Below are 16,702 nucleotides of genomic sequence, written 5' to 3'. Positions count from 1 at the left end.
AGAGAGAGAGAGAGAGAGAGAGAGAGAGAGAGAGAGGGAGAGGAGGAAGACATGCAGGGACTGACTCAGTGACGCACTCAGAGGGAAGGGGCAGCACAGGTAAATGGTAGAATGCTGCAGGCAGACAGGGGCACCGGCGCACTGGCTGTGGTGGTCAAGGGCCCCAAATCCTGCTATTCATGAGCAGGGAAGAGGATTGCCAGTTCAAGGCACCCCCAGTTAAAGAGTGAATTCAAGGCCAAGAGAGCTTGAGTGAGCTCACACCACAAAATAAATTATAAAAGGTGTGTGTGTCTGGGGAGAGAGGGAGAGGGACAGGGAGATGGTTCAATGGTTAAGAGAACTTAATTCTCTTGCAGAAGACTTAAATTTGGTTCCAGGGTCTCCACCAGCACCTGCCTCATGAGCACACAGGTACATACAGACACACATGCATACATGTAAGGAAAATAAAGTAACAACTGGCTTTATTTTTATTTTACATGTATGTTTTGTTTGCATGTATATATGTGCAGCATGTGCATGCCTGAGTGCCTTCAAAATCCAGAAGAGGGGATCAGATCCCCTGAAGCTGGAGGTACATACAGATGGTTATGAGCCACCTCGTGGGTGAACTAAACCTAGGCCCTTTGTGTTCTTAACTGTGGAGCCATCTCTCCTGCTCCCTAAATAAAATATTTAAAAAACAAAATTAAACTAAAGCTGGGTATGTACATGTCTTTAATTCCAGCACTCAAGAGGGAGAGGCAGAGGCAGGGGGACAACCTCTACAAGCTCAAGGGTAGCCTGGTCTACACAGTGAGTTCTAGGCCAGCTGGAATTACATGAAAAGACCTTACCTCAAAAATAAACAAACAAACAAACAAAAGGCTGAGGATAAAACTTGGTTATAGAGCCCCTGCCAGAATCCCCCAGTAAGGGGCCAGAGGGCATGGCTCCTGGTAGATCACCTGCCTAGCATATGTTGAGTTCCACCCTCAGCACTGAACAAAATCAAACAAGGACTTCAGGAAGTATGACCAGCAGAGAGTTGGTGAAATTGTGTGAGAGGAGACCAGGTTGACAAACAGGTTTTTGCCTTGGCAGACCCAATGAGCACCTATTCGATGCTTCCTTGGTATAGATAGGCCTTCTGAGCCACAAAGAAAGAGGTTCTAGAAAGTTCTGTCACCTGTCCAATGGCACAGAGAATTTTGCTTTTATTTTTAATATTATTGGTTTAAACAGTTTGTTATGGTTATCATTTTAAAACCCAGCCCATTATCATCAGTTTTTGTTAAATTACTAATTCTCACATGTGTGTCTAATGTGTATGTCAAGGCTACAAGTATGGAAGTCAGAGAACAATTCTGTGAGGTTGGTTCTCCGCTCCAGCTTTACAGTGGTGGTGGTGGGACGTATCACACTCATGCAGCAGACCTGTTCAGTAAGCTCTTTTCCTGCTGGGCCATCTTTCCAACCCTGGACCTGGGATTTTTACTCCAAGAAGGTTCTCTTTCTCTTCCTTCTTTCCCTCCCTCCTCTTCCTTCCCAGTCTCTAGCTCAGGCTGGCCTTGAACTCACTAAGTAGCTGAGGGTGACCTTGAACTCCTGATCTTCCTGCCTCTGCCTCTCGGGTACTAGGATTGCAGGTGTGGTAGCATCACTCCTGCTTTATGGGGTGCTGGGGCGTGAACTCAGGATTTCACACATGCCAAGTGAATGCTCTACCGATGAGCTACACGCCCAGCAGCCTACACCTCCTTTTCTATTTGCTTTGAACCACAGCCACCTTCACTTCTATACCAGGTTCTTACTATTTCTTCAGACATGAAGAGACAAGAGGGTTCCATGCTCGGAGCCTGAGCCGGCTGTCCGTCATTGCTGTCCTTTTGGAAGCTGTTGCTCTGCATTTCCTGCATGCCCAGGTAATGTTTCTCCCTTCTCAGGTCTCTGAGGGAATTGAAGATCTTGAAAGTGTTTTAAGATCTAAGGAGATGTTTCTCAGGATGTGATACATACAAATTATGAAGGTTAGAGGAAATTATAAATGGAATGTCTTAAGGTTGGTAACTGTAAGTTATGAAATTAGAGAACTTAAATGCTTAAGATGGTAATGAAAAAATGATTTAGATAGAGAAATCTGAACTTACCAAGATAGGGTAGACAATAAAATCTAAAGATTGCCAAATACTAAAAGACTGGACTCTTTGAATGTAACTCTCATTTAATAGTTTTCATCATTGCTTCATAATTGTTCCTTCTGTATGTTTATTATTATAAGAGAAAGAGCCTTTTAATTTAGATAAAAAGAGGGAAACGTAGTGGGTTGGTCTGGTGCTGCTATACATTCAAATGCTAAATGCTGTACCCTAATATCTGGTTGCTCCAAAATAAAGAGATCCTCACATATATCAGCTTTTGTTATGTAAACCTTGCCCCCCAAGTTATCCCTGATTGGGCAATAAAGATGCCTACAGCCTGGACTGAGGAGAAGAAAGGGGGCAGAGCAAAGGTGCCTGGGCTTGGGGGGGTCTGAGGCCAGGAACCACAGGAGGGGAAAGGACACGAGGGAAGCCACCATGGGGGAGATGGGTTGTCAGCTCACGGCCATGAGGGCCAGTCATTTGGAGTAGGAAGCCCAGGCGGAACGTGGCAAGTGATATCTCCGTGGCCGGGAAGTAGACAGAAATATCTACCTGGCTCGAGTGCTTTTAGGATTTTATAAATATAAAGGTTTTGTGTCTCTTATTTGGGAACTTTATGGTCTAGGTGGGGTAAAAACCCCCCAAAATAGTATTTACCACAAGAGGAACCCAAACAAGAGGTAGCCAACACAAATTATTGCATATGGTTTGGTTACTCCTCTGTAACAAAATAAATGCCTCACTCTGTAATTGTTTTTTCTTTTTTTTGGTTTTTCGAGACAGGGTTTCTCTGTGTAGCCCTGACAGTCCTGGAACTCACCCTGTAGACCAGGCTGGCCACTGTTTTTTCTTCTTTTCCTAACAGGGTCTCACTGTGTACCCCTGGTTGGCCTAGAACTTGCTATATAGACCAGGCTAGCCTCAAATTCATGAAGATCTACCTGCCTCTGCCTCCTAGGGATTAAAGGTGTGTGCTACCATGGCTGGCAAATGTGCGTGTGTGTGTGTGTGTGTGTGTGTGTGTGTGTGTGAGAGAGAGAGAGAGAGAGAGAGAGAGAGAGAGAGAGAGAGAGAGAGAGAGAGAGAGAGAGGAAAATCCACAGAAGTCATTTCTCTCCTTCCACCATGTGGTGCTCAAACTCCAGTCATCAGCTTGGTGGCAAGCACCTTTACCCTAGTTATCTTAGTTAGGTTTGATTGCTGCAACAGACCACGACCAAAAGCAATTTAGGGAGGAAAGGGTTTTTTGGCAACCTTGTCCATAACCAAGGGAAAGCGGGGAAGGAACCTGGAGGCAGAACCTGAAACAGAAGCTACGGGAAATGCTGCTTACTGGCTGGCTCAACCTGCTTGCTGGCACCGCCCACAGTGGGCAGGGCCTCCCACATCCAAAAAAAAAAAAAAAAGGAATCAGGAAAACACCCTCCAGACTTGCCAGGCAGGACAATCTGATGGAGCCATGCTCTCACTTCAAGTCCCCCGTTTCCATATGACCCTGGCTGGCTTGTGTCAAGATGCCAAAGAGCTGACCAGCACACAGCTGAGCCACCTTGCCAGTCCCTAAGTTTGTCCACTAACTGCACCTTGGTCAGCAGGGGAGGGGAAGGAACAGTGCAGCTTAACTCTAAACCCCAAAGGGCAACGCCGTCCCCAGGGACTACTCTTTAAGGTAGTTCAGTAGTAAAGTCACTCCACACGCGTCACCTCACGTTAGGGGCGCTGTCTGCCCTGGGCTGGTTTTCAGTGTGCCACTGGTGTTAACAATGTGGCTAATCCCGGCCTCCTGACTTAGACTGGGAGGTCTGCGAGGGCAGGACCTCTGTCTGTCTGCTCTTTCTGAGCCCAGTTCAGTGCCTAAGAGTAGCAGACATTCAAGTCCTAACTACTGAGGAAATCGATTGTTATTTACTAACTTTAAAAAAAAACAAGTATTTTTCATCTCGTGTGCACGAGTATTCTGCCTGCAGACACGTATGTGTGCCACACATGTGGTATCCTCAGGAGCCAGAAGGGAGTTCTGGGTGCCTTGGAAGTAGACTTATAGATGGTTGTGAGCTAGTGTGTTGTTGCTGGGAGTCTAATTTGGGTTTTCTGCAAGAGCAACAAGTGTTCTTAGCTTATGAGCCAACTATCCATCCCCTCATTAACGTTTTTTTTTTTTTGTTTTTTGTTTGTTTGTTTGTTTTTCCAGACAGGGTTTCTCTGTGTAGCCCTGGCTGTCCTGGAACTCACTCTGTAGACCAGGCTGGCCTCGAACTCAGAAATCCACCTGCCTCTGCCTCCCGAGTGCTGGGATTAAAGGCGTGCGCCACCATTATTAACTTTTTAAAATTATCACTATTAATTAGTGTGTGTGTGTGTATGTGTGTGTGCATATGTATCTGCTTGTGCTTGTGGAGTCCAGAAAATGACATCTAATGACATCCACTACTGCCCCCACCTTTGTCTTACAAGACAGGGTCTCTCACAGGCCTCTCTTCTCCTCCCTCTAGCACCTGGGTTACAGATGGGCACAGTTAAACCTGGCTTTTATGTGAGTGCCGGCTGGGGATCTAAGCTCAGATTGTCACCCTTGACTGCACGAGACTTTGTGGACAGACACATTTCCCCCATGTACGGGAGGCAGGGTCCCAACAGCCAGGTGAGCATTAAAGTTCCTTTTTCTACTGCCTCGACCTCCCAACTTTGGATTTATAGGTATGGACTAGCATGCCCAGCTTCATTATCAACTTTCTGGAAAGTTCTAACATGAGACAGAGTAAGTCACAATGTAGTTTGGCTAAGTAATGCACTCTTTGAGGAAATGGTCGATGAAAGGGGAAGAAAAGGAAAAAAGAAAGGCATGAAGACATTCATTCACGTTTGCATCCTCTGAGAGGGAAGCCGACGGGAACGGTTTTATTAATCATGCTATGCATATACGTTTGTGCCTGTATGATGGGACTATTCAAAGCAAAACAAAACACTTCCCAGCTCCGGGATGTGTGTGGATGGTGATGGGCAATGAGACTAAACTTAGTGGGTTCTGGGGTCCGAGCCCCTCCCTTGATCCCACGCAGCCTGGTGTCAGTGGTTAGCGCAGGAGTGCTCCGCAAATCCTCCTGACCAGGACTCCGTTTTTGGTGGTTTCCAACCTTCAGTCACCTCCCCTCCACTTCTCAGTCGCCCTGGCTAGGCGGGGAGTTAAGATGTCCCATCAGGAGTAAATCCTCTCACACCCTATTAAGCAGCTGTGACACACCAAGCATTCTTCTCGGTGCTCGCTAGAACAGGACTCTCGTTCTCACGAAGGGTATACGGTTGTGAAAGAGCCTGAACTGCTAATGAATACATATTACATAATCAGCCCGTTCCTGCTTGCGACCCATCAACACAGCCCAACCCAGTCTGGCACCAGCTACCTTTCATGGCCACGATCAGAGCGCTGAGGTTCTCAGTAACAAAACGGCGGAGAGTCGTGGTGATGCATGGCTATGACCCCTAGCACTTGGGAGGCTGAGGCAGGGGGACTCCCGAGTTCCAGGCTGGCCTAGGCTACAAGGCAAGATCGTGTCTCAAAATAAATAAATAAATAAATAAATAAATAAATAAAAGCTACACAAGAGTGTTTGAAAAATTCAACCCTCAGGATCGACCCCACTTACCCTTGCCGCTTCATCTCTGGGCATCCGTGGGACCCTGCCCCCGAGGATGCTCTCCCAGCCTTCTCCGGTTTTTATCCGTAGCGGGGTCCATCAAGCGGAGTCTTTCATCCTGCACCGCAGCCAGGACCCAGGCCCAGGGCTGTTTTCTACCGGCACTTTGGGGGGGTTCATCCCTTAACGCGCGACACGGTCACCCCTTCATGCTGCAGCTACTATGCTCCATTCATCTTTTCTGACAAAGGAGAGCGCTCTGGGGACAGGCTCGGGGTAGCGGGAGTAACGGCAGGCGTTACGGAAAGCACGCCGGGGTCCCTCGGGGAAGCCTGAACTTCCGGGTGGTGCCTCCTTGGGGGGCTTCTCTAGGAAGTCAGCTCGGTGCTCTGGAGGACCAGAGCGGCTCCCTTGGGAAGAGCAGAGTCTGCGCAGCCGCAGAGTCTGCTGTTCAGAGGGAGGCGGGGCCAAGGGCGGAGCGAGAGGACCTCACCGGCCAGTGAACGCGCGCTGCTCCCCGAGGGGCGGGGCGACACGAGGTGGGCGGGGCGCTACCGGAGGCTGGAAGGGGACTTTCCTTTCCTCAGATTTTTCAAAAGGTTGCTTTGTTTTGTTTTCCGAGACAGGGTTTCTCTGTGTAGCCCAGGCTGTCCTGGAACTCACTCTGTAGACCAGGCTGGCCTCAAACTCAGAAATCCCCGCCTGCCTCTGCCTCCCGAGTGCTGGGATTAAAGGCGTGCGCCACCACTGCCCGGCTTTTTCAGAAGGTTCTTACTGACCCGTGAAATGGCTCAGAGGGTACGGGCGCTTGCCGTCAAGCCTTATAATGTGAATTCGATTCCCAGGAGTCTTATGGTGAACTCAGCGAGCCATACACCCACCTTGTGGTGCACACACATACACAAATTGTAATAAAAATGACTATTTTAAATTAATGTGTGTGTGTGTGTGTGTGTGTGTGTGTGTGTTAGGGTAAATCTCTCCAACCCAAATATGCCCCGGCAATGAAAACACAACACGGTTAATATGATTACATGCTGTGCGCCTAGATTGGGCAGATCTACCGCCACACTACCATCTTCCACAGCTTATGAGACCCCTTAGAACTTGTGGTTTCTCCAGGCCATGTGCTTCTGCTCCACTTTTCTCCTTCCTCTCCCTCTTCCACTTTCTCCTTCTACGCCCCCCCTCCCCACTTTCCGCTCCACCTTCCCTTTTATCTGCCCAATCATCAGCTCTCCTTTATCTTACAAATTAAGGTGGGAAGCAGGTTTACAGGAAATCCCCTGAGTGCTGATTCATTCCTTGTTGGCAACCACTCACAAGAGATTAGAATTAACATCAAATATAATTAGCCCCAGAGCTATCTACAACATACGTGTGTCACATAGTGCCTATGGAAGCTACAGCACAGCCTTGGGTATCTTCAATCCGTCTCTTTTATTTTTGAGATGGTGCCAGTGTGAAGTACTGTCTGGCCTGGAATGCCAAATGGAGCCAAATGTAGACCAAGCTAGCCCTCAACACACAGGTATCTGCTTGTACCTGCTTCCCAGGTGCTGGGATTAAGGGAGAACAGTACCAGGCCGGCGGGGCTGTCCACCTTGGTTTCTTTTCTTTTTCTTTTCTTTTCTTTTTCTTTTCTTTTCTTTTCTTTTCTTTTCTTTTCTTTTCTTTTCTTTTCTTTTCTTTCCTTTTTGAGACAGGGTTTCTCTGTGAAGCCTTGGCTGTCCTGGAACTCACTCTGTAGACCAGGCTGGCCTCGAACTCAGAAATCCTCCTGCCTCTGCCTCCCAAGTGTTGGAACTAAAGGCGTGCGCCACCACGCCCAGCTTCACCTTTTTTCTTGAGACAGGTTTTTCTCAATAAACCTGAGTCAGAGTTTGATCCAGGGGACAAACTGGAGGGCCACACAATCTCTCCAAGGAAGCGTGTCTGTGGGAATGTAGCACAGGATGGGGTGGGGGTTGGAGTTTTACAGGACTGAGAGAGACCTTAGGGAATAGAAGAGTCAGTTCCCTACAGTTTCAAAGTAGTAGTGGATATCCGTGGGGTTAGTATGTGGGTCTCAGCTTTTCAGTCCCCCTGAGGCTTTTAGGTAATTAATCCTCCAACCTGGAGCTCACCAAACAGACTGGTCTGGGCAGTGAGCCCCAGTCCCCCTCACCATCTCCCCCCCTCCACCGTCTCTGCCTCGCCAGCGCTGGGATTATAAATGCCTGCTCATGATGCACAGCTCTGTATGTGGACTCTGGGGAATCCGAACTCAGCTCCTCACGCTTGTGTGGCAAGCACTTTACCGACTGAGCCATCTCCCCAGCTCACAGTGAATAGCTGTTCATCGAGTTGGACCACAAAAGGGCGACTCCCACCTCTTTGGGATGAAAGCTAATAGGCAGTTTCCTACAGTCATTAGGAAACCTGAAGCTGCTTTCAGAGGCTGTCATCCCCAGCTTTTTGGCTGAAGTCCTTTGCTTTACCAGGTAATAGGAATTGTGGGTAGCCGAGGAGAAGGTCCTTTGGTGTTGATGGGCCTGTTGCTCCAGGCTTTAGAGGCCAGTAACTTTGGCTGTTAGGTACACAGTCAGGGCTTATTGCTCTGACCTCTAACAAGTACAGCCACTGGCATTTGACAGATATTGCAATCTTTGGCTTCTAACAGCAATAAACAGTGAGGTAGCATGCGTTCATGGGTTTCGAAGTATTGGGGCCCTCAGCTCCTAGAACAGCTACTTACAGGAATGTGTTAGAATCCAGCTGCTGTCGGGCATGGGGGTGCATGCCTTTAATCCCAACACTCGGGAGGCAGAGGCAGGCAGATTTCTGAGTTCGAGGCCAGCCTGGTCTACAAAATGAGTTCCAGGACAGTCAGGGCTACACAGAGAAACCCTGTCTCGAAAAAACAAAAAAAAAAACAACAAAAAGAATCCAGCTGCCGGCTGCTGGGTACCTGCAGCAGTGGCCCTGACCCCTGCCTCTCACCAGACACCTACACCTACATCCAAAGACAGGCAGCCAGTGTGAGCCCCTGGCTAGCACACCCGGGAACGGGAGCTAAGTCACAGGGGAATGGGTAGCCACAAGGTCTGCTCCCCACCCTTTCCTCCCTTGTGCCTGGGAATCAGAGTCTGGCTACAGGGCTCTTGCTGTGAACCCTGCCCCCCCATCCTCAGGAACACACGACAAGAAAACCCCTGCTCCTGCAAGTGGACCTCAGAGCACTTCAGAGCTCCCTCCATGCTGTGTGCCATGTTGCTGTCTGTCTGTCCAGGGCATTGGTACCTCTGATCAACTCCTTACCTCTAACTTGACATCTCAGTATCCCCTTGGACCTGATGTCACTAATGTTACTGTCCTCTGGCCTGGAGTGTCTGATACGTTGGCTCTTAAGGCCTGACGGCTTCCTGAAGGCTCCCCCAGTGACGGATGCCTGCGTTTTGTCTTTTAGATGTATTGAATGTGTATGTGTGTGTGCCTGAGTGGATAAGTGTGTACCACATGTGTGCAAGTGCCCAAAATTGTCAGAGGGGGGTGTTGGATCCTCTGGAACTGGAGTCATAGTCAGTTGCCAGGGCCAGATGTGGGCATCAGGAACTGAACTCAGGTCCTCTGGAAGAGCAGCAAATGTTCTTCACGGCTGGCCGTCTCTCCAGCTCCAGTGACCAAACTTTTTTTTTATATATAGCTTTCTTTCTTCAGCACACGCACGCGCGCGCACACACACACACACACACACAAATACATATAAACTGTAATTAACAACAGATCCCCTAGAGTGAAAAAGGTATTGTCCAATTCTAGGAGGTGGTGGGCGCACACCTCTAACCCCAGCCCTCGGGAGGCAGAGGCAGGTAAGTCTGGCAGTTCAGGCCGGCTTGGTTTACAGAGTGAGTTCCAGGACAGCCAGGACTACGCAGGGAAGCCTGTCCTAGGGAAGGAGAGTGTTTTCCAGCATCAGGCTTCTTCAGACCCTGCACCTGCATGTTTATTTTTTTGTTTGTTTGTTTTCCCTTGTACTGACCCAGCTGGGGATGCCACATCGAGGTCAACAGGACCTGAACTTGGCCAAAATGTTTGGCTCCCAGATGGTGAAGCTGTCTTGGAAGGTTCTGGACACTTTGGGAAATGGGGCATAGCTAGAGGAAGTAGGTCACAAAGGACTGGTCTTTGAAGGGTACACAGCCCTGGTCTTTGCTTCCTGTGCAGTGTTAATGGTTAATTCTCAGCACCACAGGATTGCCCGGGAGATCGGCCTCTCAGCTTGCCTGTGAGGGACTGTCCCAACTAGGTCCTAACTAGGTTAATTGATGTGGGGAACCAGGTTTTCCTTTCTTCTTCCTTTGTTTCTGTCTTAGGGTTTCCGTTGCTGTGAAGAGACACCATGACCAAGGCAACTCTTAGACAGGAAAACATTTTTTTAATTCGCTTTCCGTCCCGCTCCCTTTCCCCCTCCCTGGCACCCCCTTCCACAATCTTTCCCCCATCCCCCACTTCCCTTCTCCTCTGAGCGGGTGGGGGCCCCTCTTGGGTGTCCCCCGATCCTGGCACATCAAGTCTCTGCAGGGCTAGGCACATCCTCTTCCACTGAGGCAGACAAGGCAGGCCAGCTAGAAGAACATATCCCATGGACAGGCAGCAGCTTTTGGGAGAGACCCTGCTCCAGTGTTTTAGGACCCACACGCAGGCCAAGCCGCACATCTGCTACATATGTGCGGGGAGGCCTAGGTCCAGCCAGTGTATGCTGTTTGGTTGGTCCAGGTTAGTTGATTCTGTTGGTCTTCCTGTGGAGTTCCTATCCCCTTAGGGCCTGCATTCCTTCCTCCTATTCTTCCATAAGAGTCCACAAGCAGCCAGACAGACAGTGGCGCACCCCTTTAATCCCAGCACTCGGGAGGCAGAGGCAGGCGGATTTCTGAGTTCGAGGCCAGCCTGGTCTACAGAGTGAGTTCCAGGACAGCCAGGGNTATACAGAGAAACCCTNTNTCTGGGAAAAAAAAAAAAAAAAAAAAAAGAGTCCACAAGCTACACCCCTACTTCACTGTGAGTGTCTGTATCTGCCTGAGTCAGCTGCTGGGTGGAATCTCTCAGAGGACAGCCATGCCAGGCTCCTGTCTGCAAGCACAACAGAGTCTCACTAGAAGTGTCTATCAGGAATTGGTGCTTGCCCATGGGATGGGTCTCAAGTTGTCCCGGTTATTGGTTGGCCATTCCCTCAGTCTCTGCTCCATCTCCCGTCCCCGCATTTCTTGTAGGCAGGAGACATTTTGGGTTGAGAGTTTTGTGGGTGGGTTGGTGTCCCTATCGCTCCACTGGGGTCCTGCCTGGCTACAGGAGGTGGCTTCTTCAGGTTCTGTGTCCCCAATGGAGTGAGTCACAGCTAAGGCCACCCCCACTGACGCTTGGACATAAAATGGACGTTTAACTGGCTTGCAGATTCAGAGGTTTAGTCCATTATCACCGTGTCAGGAAACATGGCAGCCTGCAGGCAGACATGGGGAGAAGGAGCTGAGAGTTCTGCATCTTGATCTGAAGGCAGCCAGGAGAGACTGGCATCCTCAGGCCGGCAGGAAGAAGCTCTTCTGTGTAACAGGAAGGAGTATAGAAGGAAAGCCCACCCCCACGTGACACACTTCCTCCAACAAGGCCTAACAGAACTATTCCCTACAGGCCAAGCATATTCAAACCACCACAGTCTCTCTCTCTCTCTCTCTCTCTCTCTCCCACTCCCTCCCCTCTCTTTTTTTTGTTTTTTTGAGACAAGATTCTGCCATGTAACCCTGACTGGATCTCACTGTATAGACCAGGCTCAGACTCACAGAGATTCACCTACCAGTGTAAGTGCTGCGATTAAAGCCATGGCCTTTTAAAAAGATATTTATGTATTTTTATTTTGTGTATGTTATGTGTATATGAATGCAGATTAATGACAGAGGCCAGAAGAGGGTGTTGGATCCCCCTCCTCCCCCGCCCTAGAGCTGGAGTTATAGGTAGTCATGACCTGCCTGACATGGTGTTTTCGGGGTTTCTACTGCCACAAAAAGAAACCATGATCCTGGCAACTCTTATGAAGGAAAGCATTTAACTGGGGCCAGGCTTTGTCTGTCGTCATGGCAGGAAGCATGGCGGCATGCAGGCAGATGCCAGAAAAGGAGCAGAGTGTTCTATATCTGGGATGATGACATTGGGCCTGCCTTGAGCATCTTTGAATCTCAAAACTCACCTCCGGTGACACATTTCCTTTAACAAGACCACACCTACTCCAACGAGGCCACACCTCTCAGTAGTGCCAGCCCGTGATCTTATGGGGCCATTTTCATTCAAACCACCACGCGTGGGTTCTGGGAACTGATCTCAGGTCCTGTGGGAGAGCAGGAAGCTCTCCTAACTACTGTGTCCCCAGTCCAGGATGACCTATCTTGATTATGCGATCCCCTGGGCAGGAGGATCTTGGACCGTACAGGATGGAAACAGTAAAGCAAACACCAGCATGCACGCACCCTTCATCCGCTGGTTCTCTGAAAGCCGATAGTCCTTGCATAGGACCCTGTAGTGGTTCATACGCTGGGAGTCTGGTTCTCTGCACGGCTGCATTAGTGGGATCTTTAAAAACTGAGGTCTAGTGGGGACTACTTGGGTCAGGCCACCCTTGTAAAGGGGTTTGTGACCGAGTTAGGTCTTGCAGAAGTGAGAACAGGATCTTGAGAGGAGAGCAAGCCTTGGGAGGGGGGAAGAGATGGTTCAGCTGAGAACACTTTCTGCTCTTGCAGAGAACCTGAGTTCGCTTCCCGACCCCCATTATCATGGATGGCTCACAACAGCCTAGAAGTCCAGCTTGAGGAAATCCAGTGTCCTCTGTCCTTCACAGGCAAAGGAGATCTCATAACAGACTGTGGCTGCTAATTCTCCTGTTCATGATTGTGGCCCTCCACACTTGGTCACTCCCTGGGTGACAATTCTACATCCATAGGGGAACCTCAGGTGGGTAATGTTTTAAGTTTGTGCTTGATTTACACTTCGGTGCAATATTTTTTTTCCAAGTTTTGTACATGCTTGTGTTGGCAAGCACATGCGTGCCACAGGACATGTGAATGTAGGAGGCCAGCCTCCATAGTCAGTTCTTCCCTTTCTGCTGTGGGGGATTTGGGGGAATTGAACTTAAGTCGTCAGGCCTAATGGCACGCTCCCTCACCCAATGAGCTATCTCCCTGACCCCATTTCTTTTTAAATTTTTAATTTTATTTGGGGGGGGGAGAGGGAGGGGCACGTTGAGCCAGGGTTTCTCTGTGCATTATAGCCTTGGCTGTCCTGGAACCCACTTTATAGTTTAACTCACAGAACTCCACTTGCCTCTGCCTCCTGAGTGCTGGGATTAAAGATGTGTGCCACCACATTCAGCTCCCCTCCCCTCCTCTGCCTGCACATGTCTGTGCATCATGTGTATGCCGCCCCGGTTGGGTGGTTCACAACCACCATAACTGCAGTTCATTTGCTTTTCTCTTCTGGGCTCTCAGACACACACACTCCACAAATACATCATAGAAAAAGAATTCTAAGTCTCTGTAGCTGGGCAGTGGTGGGGCACGCCTTTAATCCCAGCACTTGGGAGGCAGAGACTGATCTCTTGAGTTCGAGGCCAGCCTGGTCTACAGAGTGAGCTCCAGGACAGCCAGGGCTACACAGAGAAACCCTAGACCCTGTCTTGTGTGTGTGTGTGTGGGGGAAGCCAGTGTAATGCACACTCAACTGCTTCTGGCTTTGGTTTTGTTTTGAAGAAAAATTGGGGAGCTCATCACTTATGAGGAAAGCTAATACAGTTGTTACCCCAAACGCCCCAGCACCCCAACCCCTGGGGAAGGTGCTGAGGAAGGATGTTCTAGAAGGCCAGCTATGACTAAGAGCTAAGCGGAGGCTGCTTCCTCTGGAAAATGAGATCCCATCAAGCGGAGCGAGGCTAAGCACCGAGTGTTCTCCAGTGTCAAAGTTGTCCAAGTATTTTTAAACCGCAGAGACTTTTATTGATTTAGCCAGCTGAAGATGGGGTGAAGGCAATGGAAAATTGCGAAGACGTGTCTCAGTAGATGAGGCTCCCCACCCTCTGCTACTATATATTTAGAACGTTTTTGTTCAACACGGAACAAAACCCTGAGCTTTATGCGTGTTACGGGCAGAATGGTGTCCCACCTCCTACCCCCAAAGTCAGAGTGGGGTCCTAATTGTGGAACCTGATAATAGACTATATTTAGGATTTTCTTTCCGCCCTTTTAGCCCTACTTGTCGCCCCCTCCCTCCATCCTTCCTTTATTCTGTTTTATTGTGTGGGTGGGTGGGTGGGTGGAAAGAGGCACATGTGCATGTGCTAGCATAAGGATGGAGGTCAGAGAACAATTTGTAGGAGTCTTTTTCTCTCTGTAGGTCTGGGGATCAAACTCGGGTCACCAGGCTTGGTGGCTCGCACGTTTACCTGCTAAGACATCTTGCAGGCTCTTTCTTCCTGCTGTGGGCTCTTGCAGCATAGCCCAGGCTGGCCTGGCAATGAGTCCCTTTGCTTCAGTCCCTGGGGTGCTGATCACCCAGAGACCTCAGCCTCTCACACAGCAGGTGTCTCCCCTCAAGCTACCCAGGACATGGGGGGCATCACCTAAGCTACAGATCTCCTTAGAAAATTATGTGTGTGCACAGGAGCGCAATGCCCACAGAGGTCAGAGGACAGCGCTGTTCCACCCTGGAGCAGGAGTTACAGGTGGCTGTGAGGCACTCAGTGGGTGCTAGGATCCGCGTGCAGGGCCTTTGAAAAAGAAGTATGTGCTGTTAACCAGTGAGCCACCTTGCTAGACCCCCAAAGTGTTTTGTTTTGTTTTTAACTGAGAAATTTTAGCTGGGTAGTGGTGGCACACGCCTTTAATCCCAGCACTTGGGAGGCAGAGGCAGGCGGATTTCTGAGTTCAAGGCCAGCCTGGTCTACAGAGTGAGTTCCAGGACAGCTAGGGCTACACAGAGAATCCGTCTCGAAACCCCCCCCCAAAAAAAAAAAAAAAAAAAAAAACAGCATCTACTTCCTTTGAAACAGGGTCTCTCCCTGGCCTGGAGCTCACGAATTACACTGGTGTGATACCACTGAGTCACGCCCCCAGCCCCTCCCTGGGGGATTCTAGGCAGGTGACCACTCAGAGCCCTTGTGGGATTGTCATCTGGCACCATCTCTGTCACTGTGATAAAAATACCCTGACAAGCTTATTGTGGTGGTGCATGCCTTTAAACCTAGCACCAGGTGGGTAGAGACAGGAGGATCTCTGAGTTTGAGCCCAGCCTGGTCTACATAAGAAATTCCAGCCCAGCTAGAGCACCATACGAGATCCTGTCTCCAACTCCCAGCCACTCCCCCTACCCAAGCCCTCCCTCCCCCCCTCAAAAAAAAACAACAACAACAACAAAAAAACCCAACAAAACACCAACAAAAGGCCAGTCAGGGGAGACAGGTTAATCTGGCTCAGGATTTCAGGTGACAGTCCCCACAGCAGGCATGTCGCAGAGGCAGGAGCTGCTGTTACATAATCCAGGCTGGCCTAGCTTCACGATGGCCTTTAACTCTAGTCTGTCCTCTCTGGCTCCACATCTGGAGCACCAGGTGGGATGGAGCCGAGTTTCCTGCATGCTAGCGGAGAGCCCGCAGCTGGGTTGCTGTTGGCCCCACGTGCTTTAGCTCTTCAGTGCTGTGGATGGAACTGTGCGCTTATTAGGTAATATGTGCACCCTATTCCAGAGGCCAACTCCCCAGACCTTTTAGACATTTGTTTGGAGAGAACTCTACTTAGTAGGCAGAGGCAGGCAGATCTCTGTGGGTCTGAGGTAAGCCTGGTCTACACAGAGTGTTCTGGAGTTACAAAGAGTTTGGGCTGGCCTTGATCCTCCTGCCTCTGGGGACCTGGACTCGTGGCTTTGCGCCACTGTGCATGGCCTTTAATATTTCTTCAGATATGAGCAGAATCCCTCCACGGAGCTCTCAGGCCTGGAGGTTTCCTTTGTTTGAGGCTAGAGGTAACAGGGCAGGGTTTGGTTTTTTTTGTTGTTGTTTTTTTCCCTGCAGTTTCACAGTATCTCCGTAGCCATGGCAATGACCCCACAGTTTCACATCCCCGTAGCCATGGCAATGACCCCTGGTCAAATTCTGAGAACTAGAATCCTCACAGAGAGATTGGTAAGAAGTTCTTTTCTGTGCCCAAAATAGAATCAAGAGGAACCAGGCTGCAGACCAGCACTGAGGGTTACCTCCACCTGTGATCTTAGCCCCTGGGAGGAGGAGGGAGGAGGGGGAGGGAGGAGAGAGGAGGAGGAGGAGGAGCTCATTTGGGCTACATAGTTTGAGGCCAGCCTGGGCTGGGCTACATGCAACCCCATGGCAGAAAAAGATGATCTAAGGGCTGGAGAGATGGTTCAGTGGGCCAGACTGCTTGCTTTGCAAACATGGGGGATCTTAGTTCAAGTCCCCAGCACGGTGTAAAAAGCTGAGCACGGCTGTTTGTGTGCCTGTAACCCCAGGACGGTGGGGTGGTGGAGGGACAGGACTTCGTAAGGGCTCCCACATGTCCTGTAGTGAGACACCTTGTCTCAAGGCAATAAGGTGGGACAGCCAATGTCCTCTCCTCATGGGCATGTGCAACTGCACACACCTGAGCACATACAACAAACATACCTACGGGAAGTTAACGGAACCATGAACTAGGCTGTCCTGGTAGCTCTGGTTTGGGTCTGATTTGTCCTTAGAGACTCACGTGTTTAAGAGTGGGAGCTGACGCTGGGCGTGGTGGTGCACGCCTTTAATCCCAGCACTTGGGAGGCAGAGGCAAGTGGATTTCTGAGTTCGAGGCCAGCCTGGTCTACAGAGTGAGTTCCAGGACAGCCAGGGCTATACAGAGAAACCCTGTCTCCAAAAACAAACAAACA

At 49.8% G+C, this 16,702-nt stretch overlaps 1 protein-coding gene across 1 annotated transcript in view; it reads right to left on the bottom strand.

Annotated features, from left to right (window-relative positions):
- Positions 1-6,080, bottom strand: part of Fis1 (fission, mitochondrial 1) — a 15,581-nt gene extending 9,501 nt beyond the window's left edge. The window contains exon 1 of the mRNA XM_021186875.2: positions 5,771-6,080. Within this exon, the coding sequence (XP_021042534.1) occupies positions 5,771-5,794 (24 nt within the window). The 5' untranslated portion in view covers positions 5,795-6,080. The remainder of the gene's footprint in view (positions 1-5,770) is intronic.
- Between the last annotated feature and the right edge of the window lie 10,622 nt (positions 6,081-16,702).

Source organism: Mus pahari, chromosome 23, assembly GCF_900095145.1.
Source record: "Mus pahari chromosome 23, PAHARI_EIJ_v1.1, whole genome shotgun sequence".
In the NCBI taxonomy this organism is placed as follows: Eukaryota; Metazoa; Chordata; class Mammalia; order Rodentia; family Muridae; genus Mus; species Mus pahari.
The sequence above is the reverse complement of the archived record's forward strand: the minus strand, read 5'-3'. Positions and strand labels throughout refer to the sequence as shown.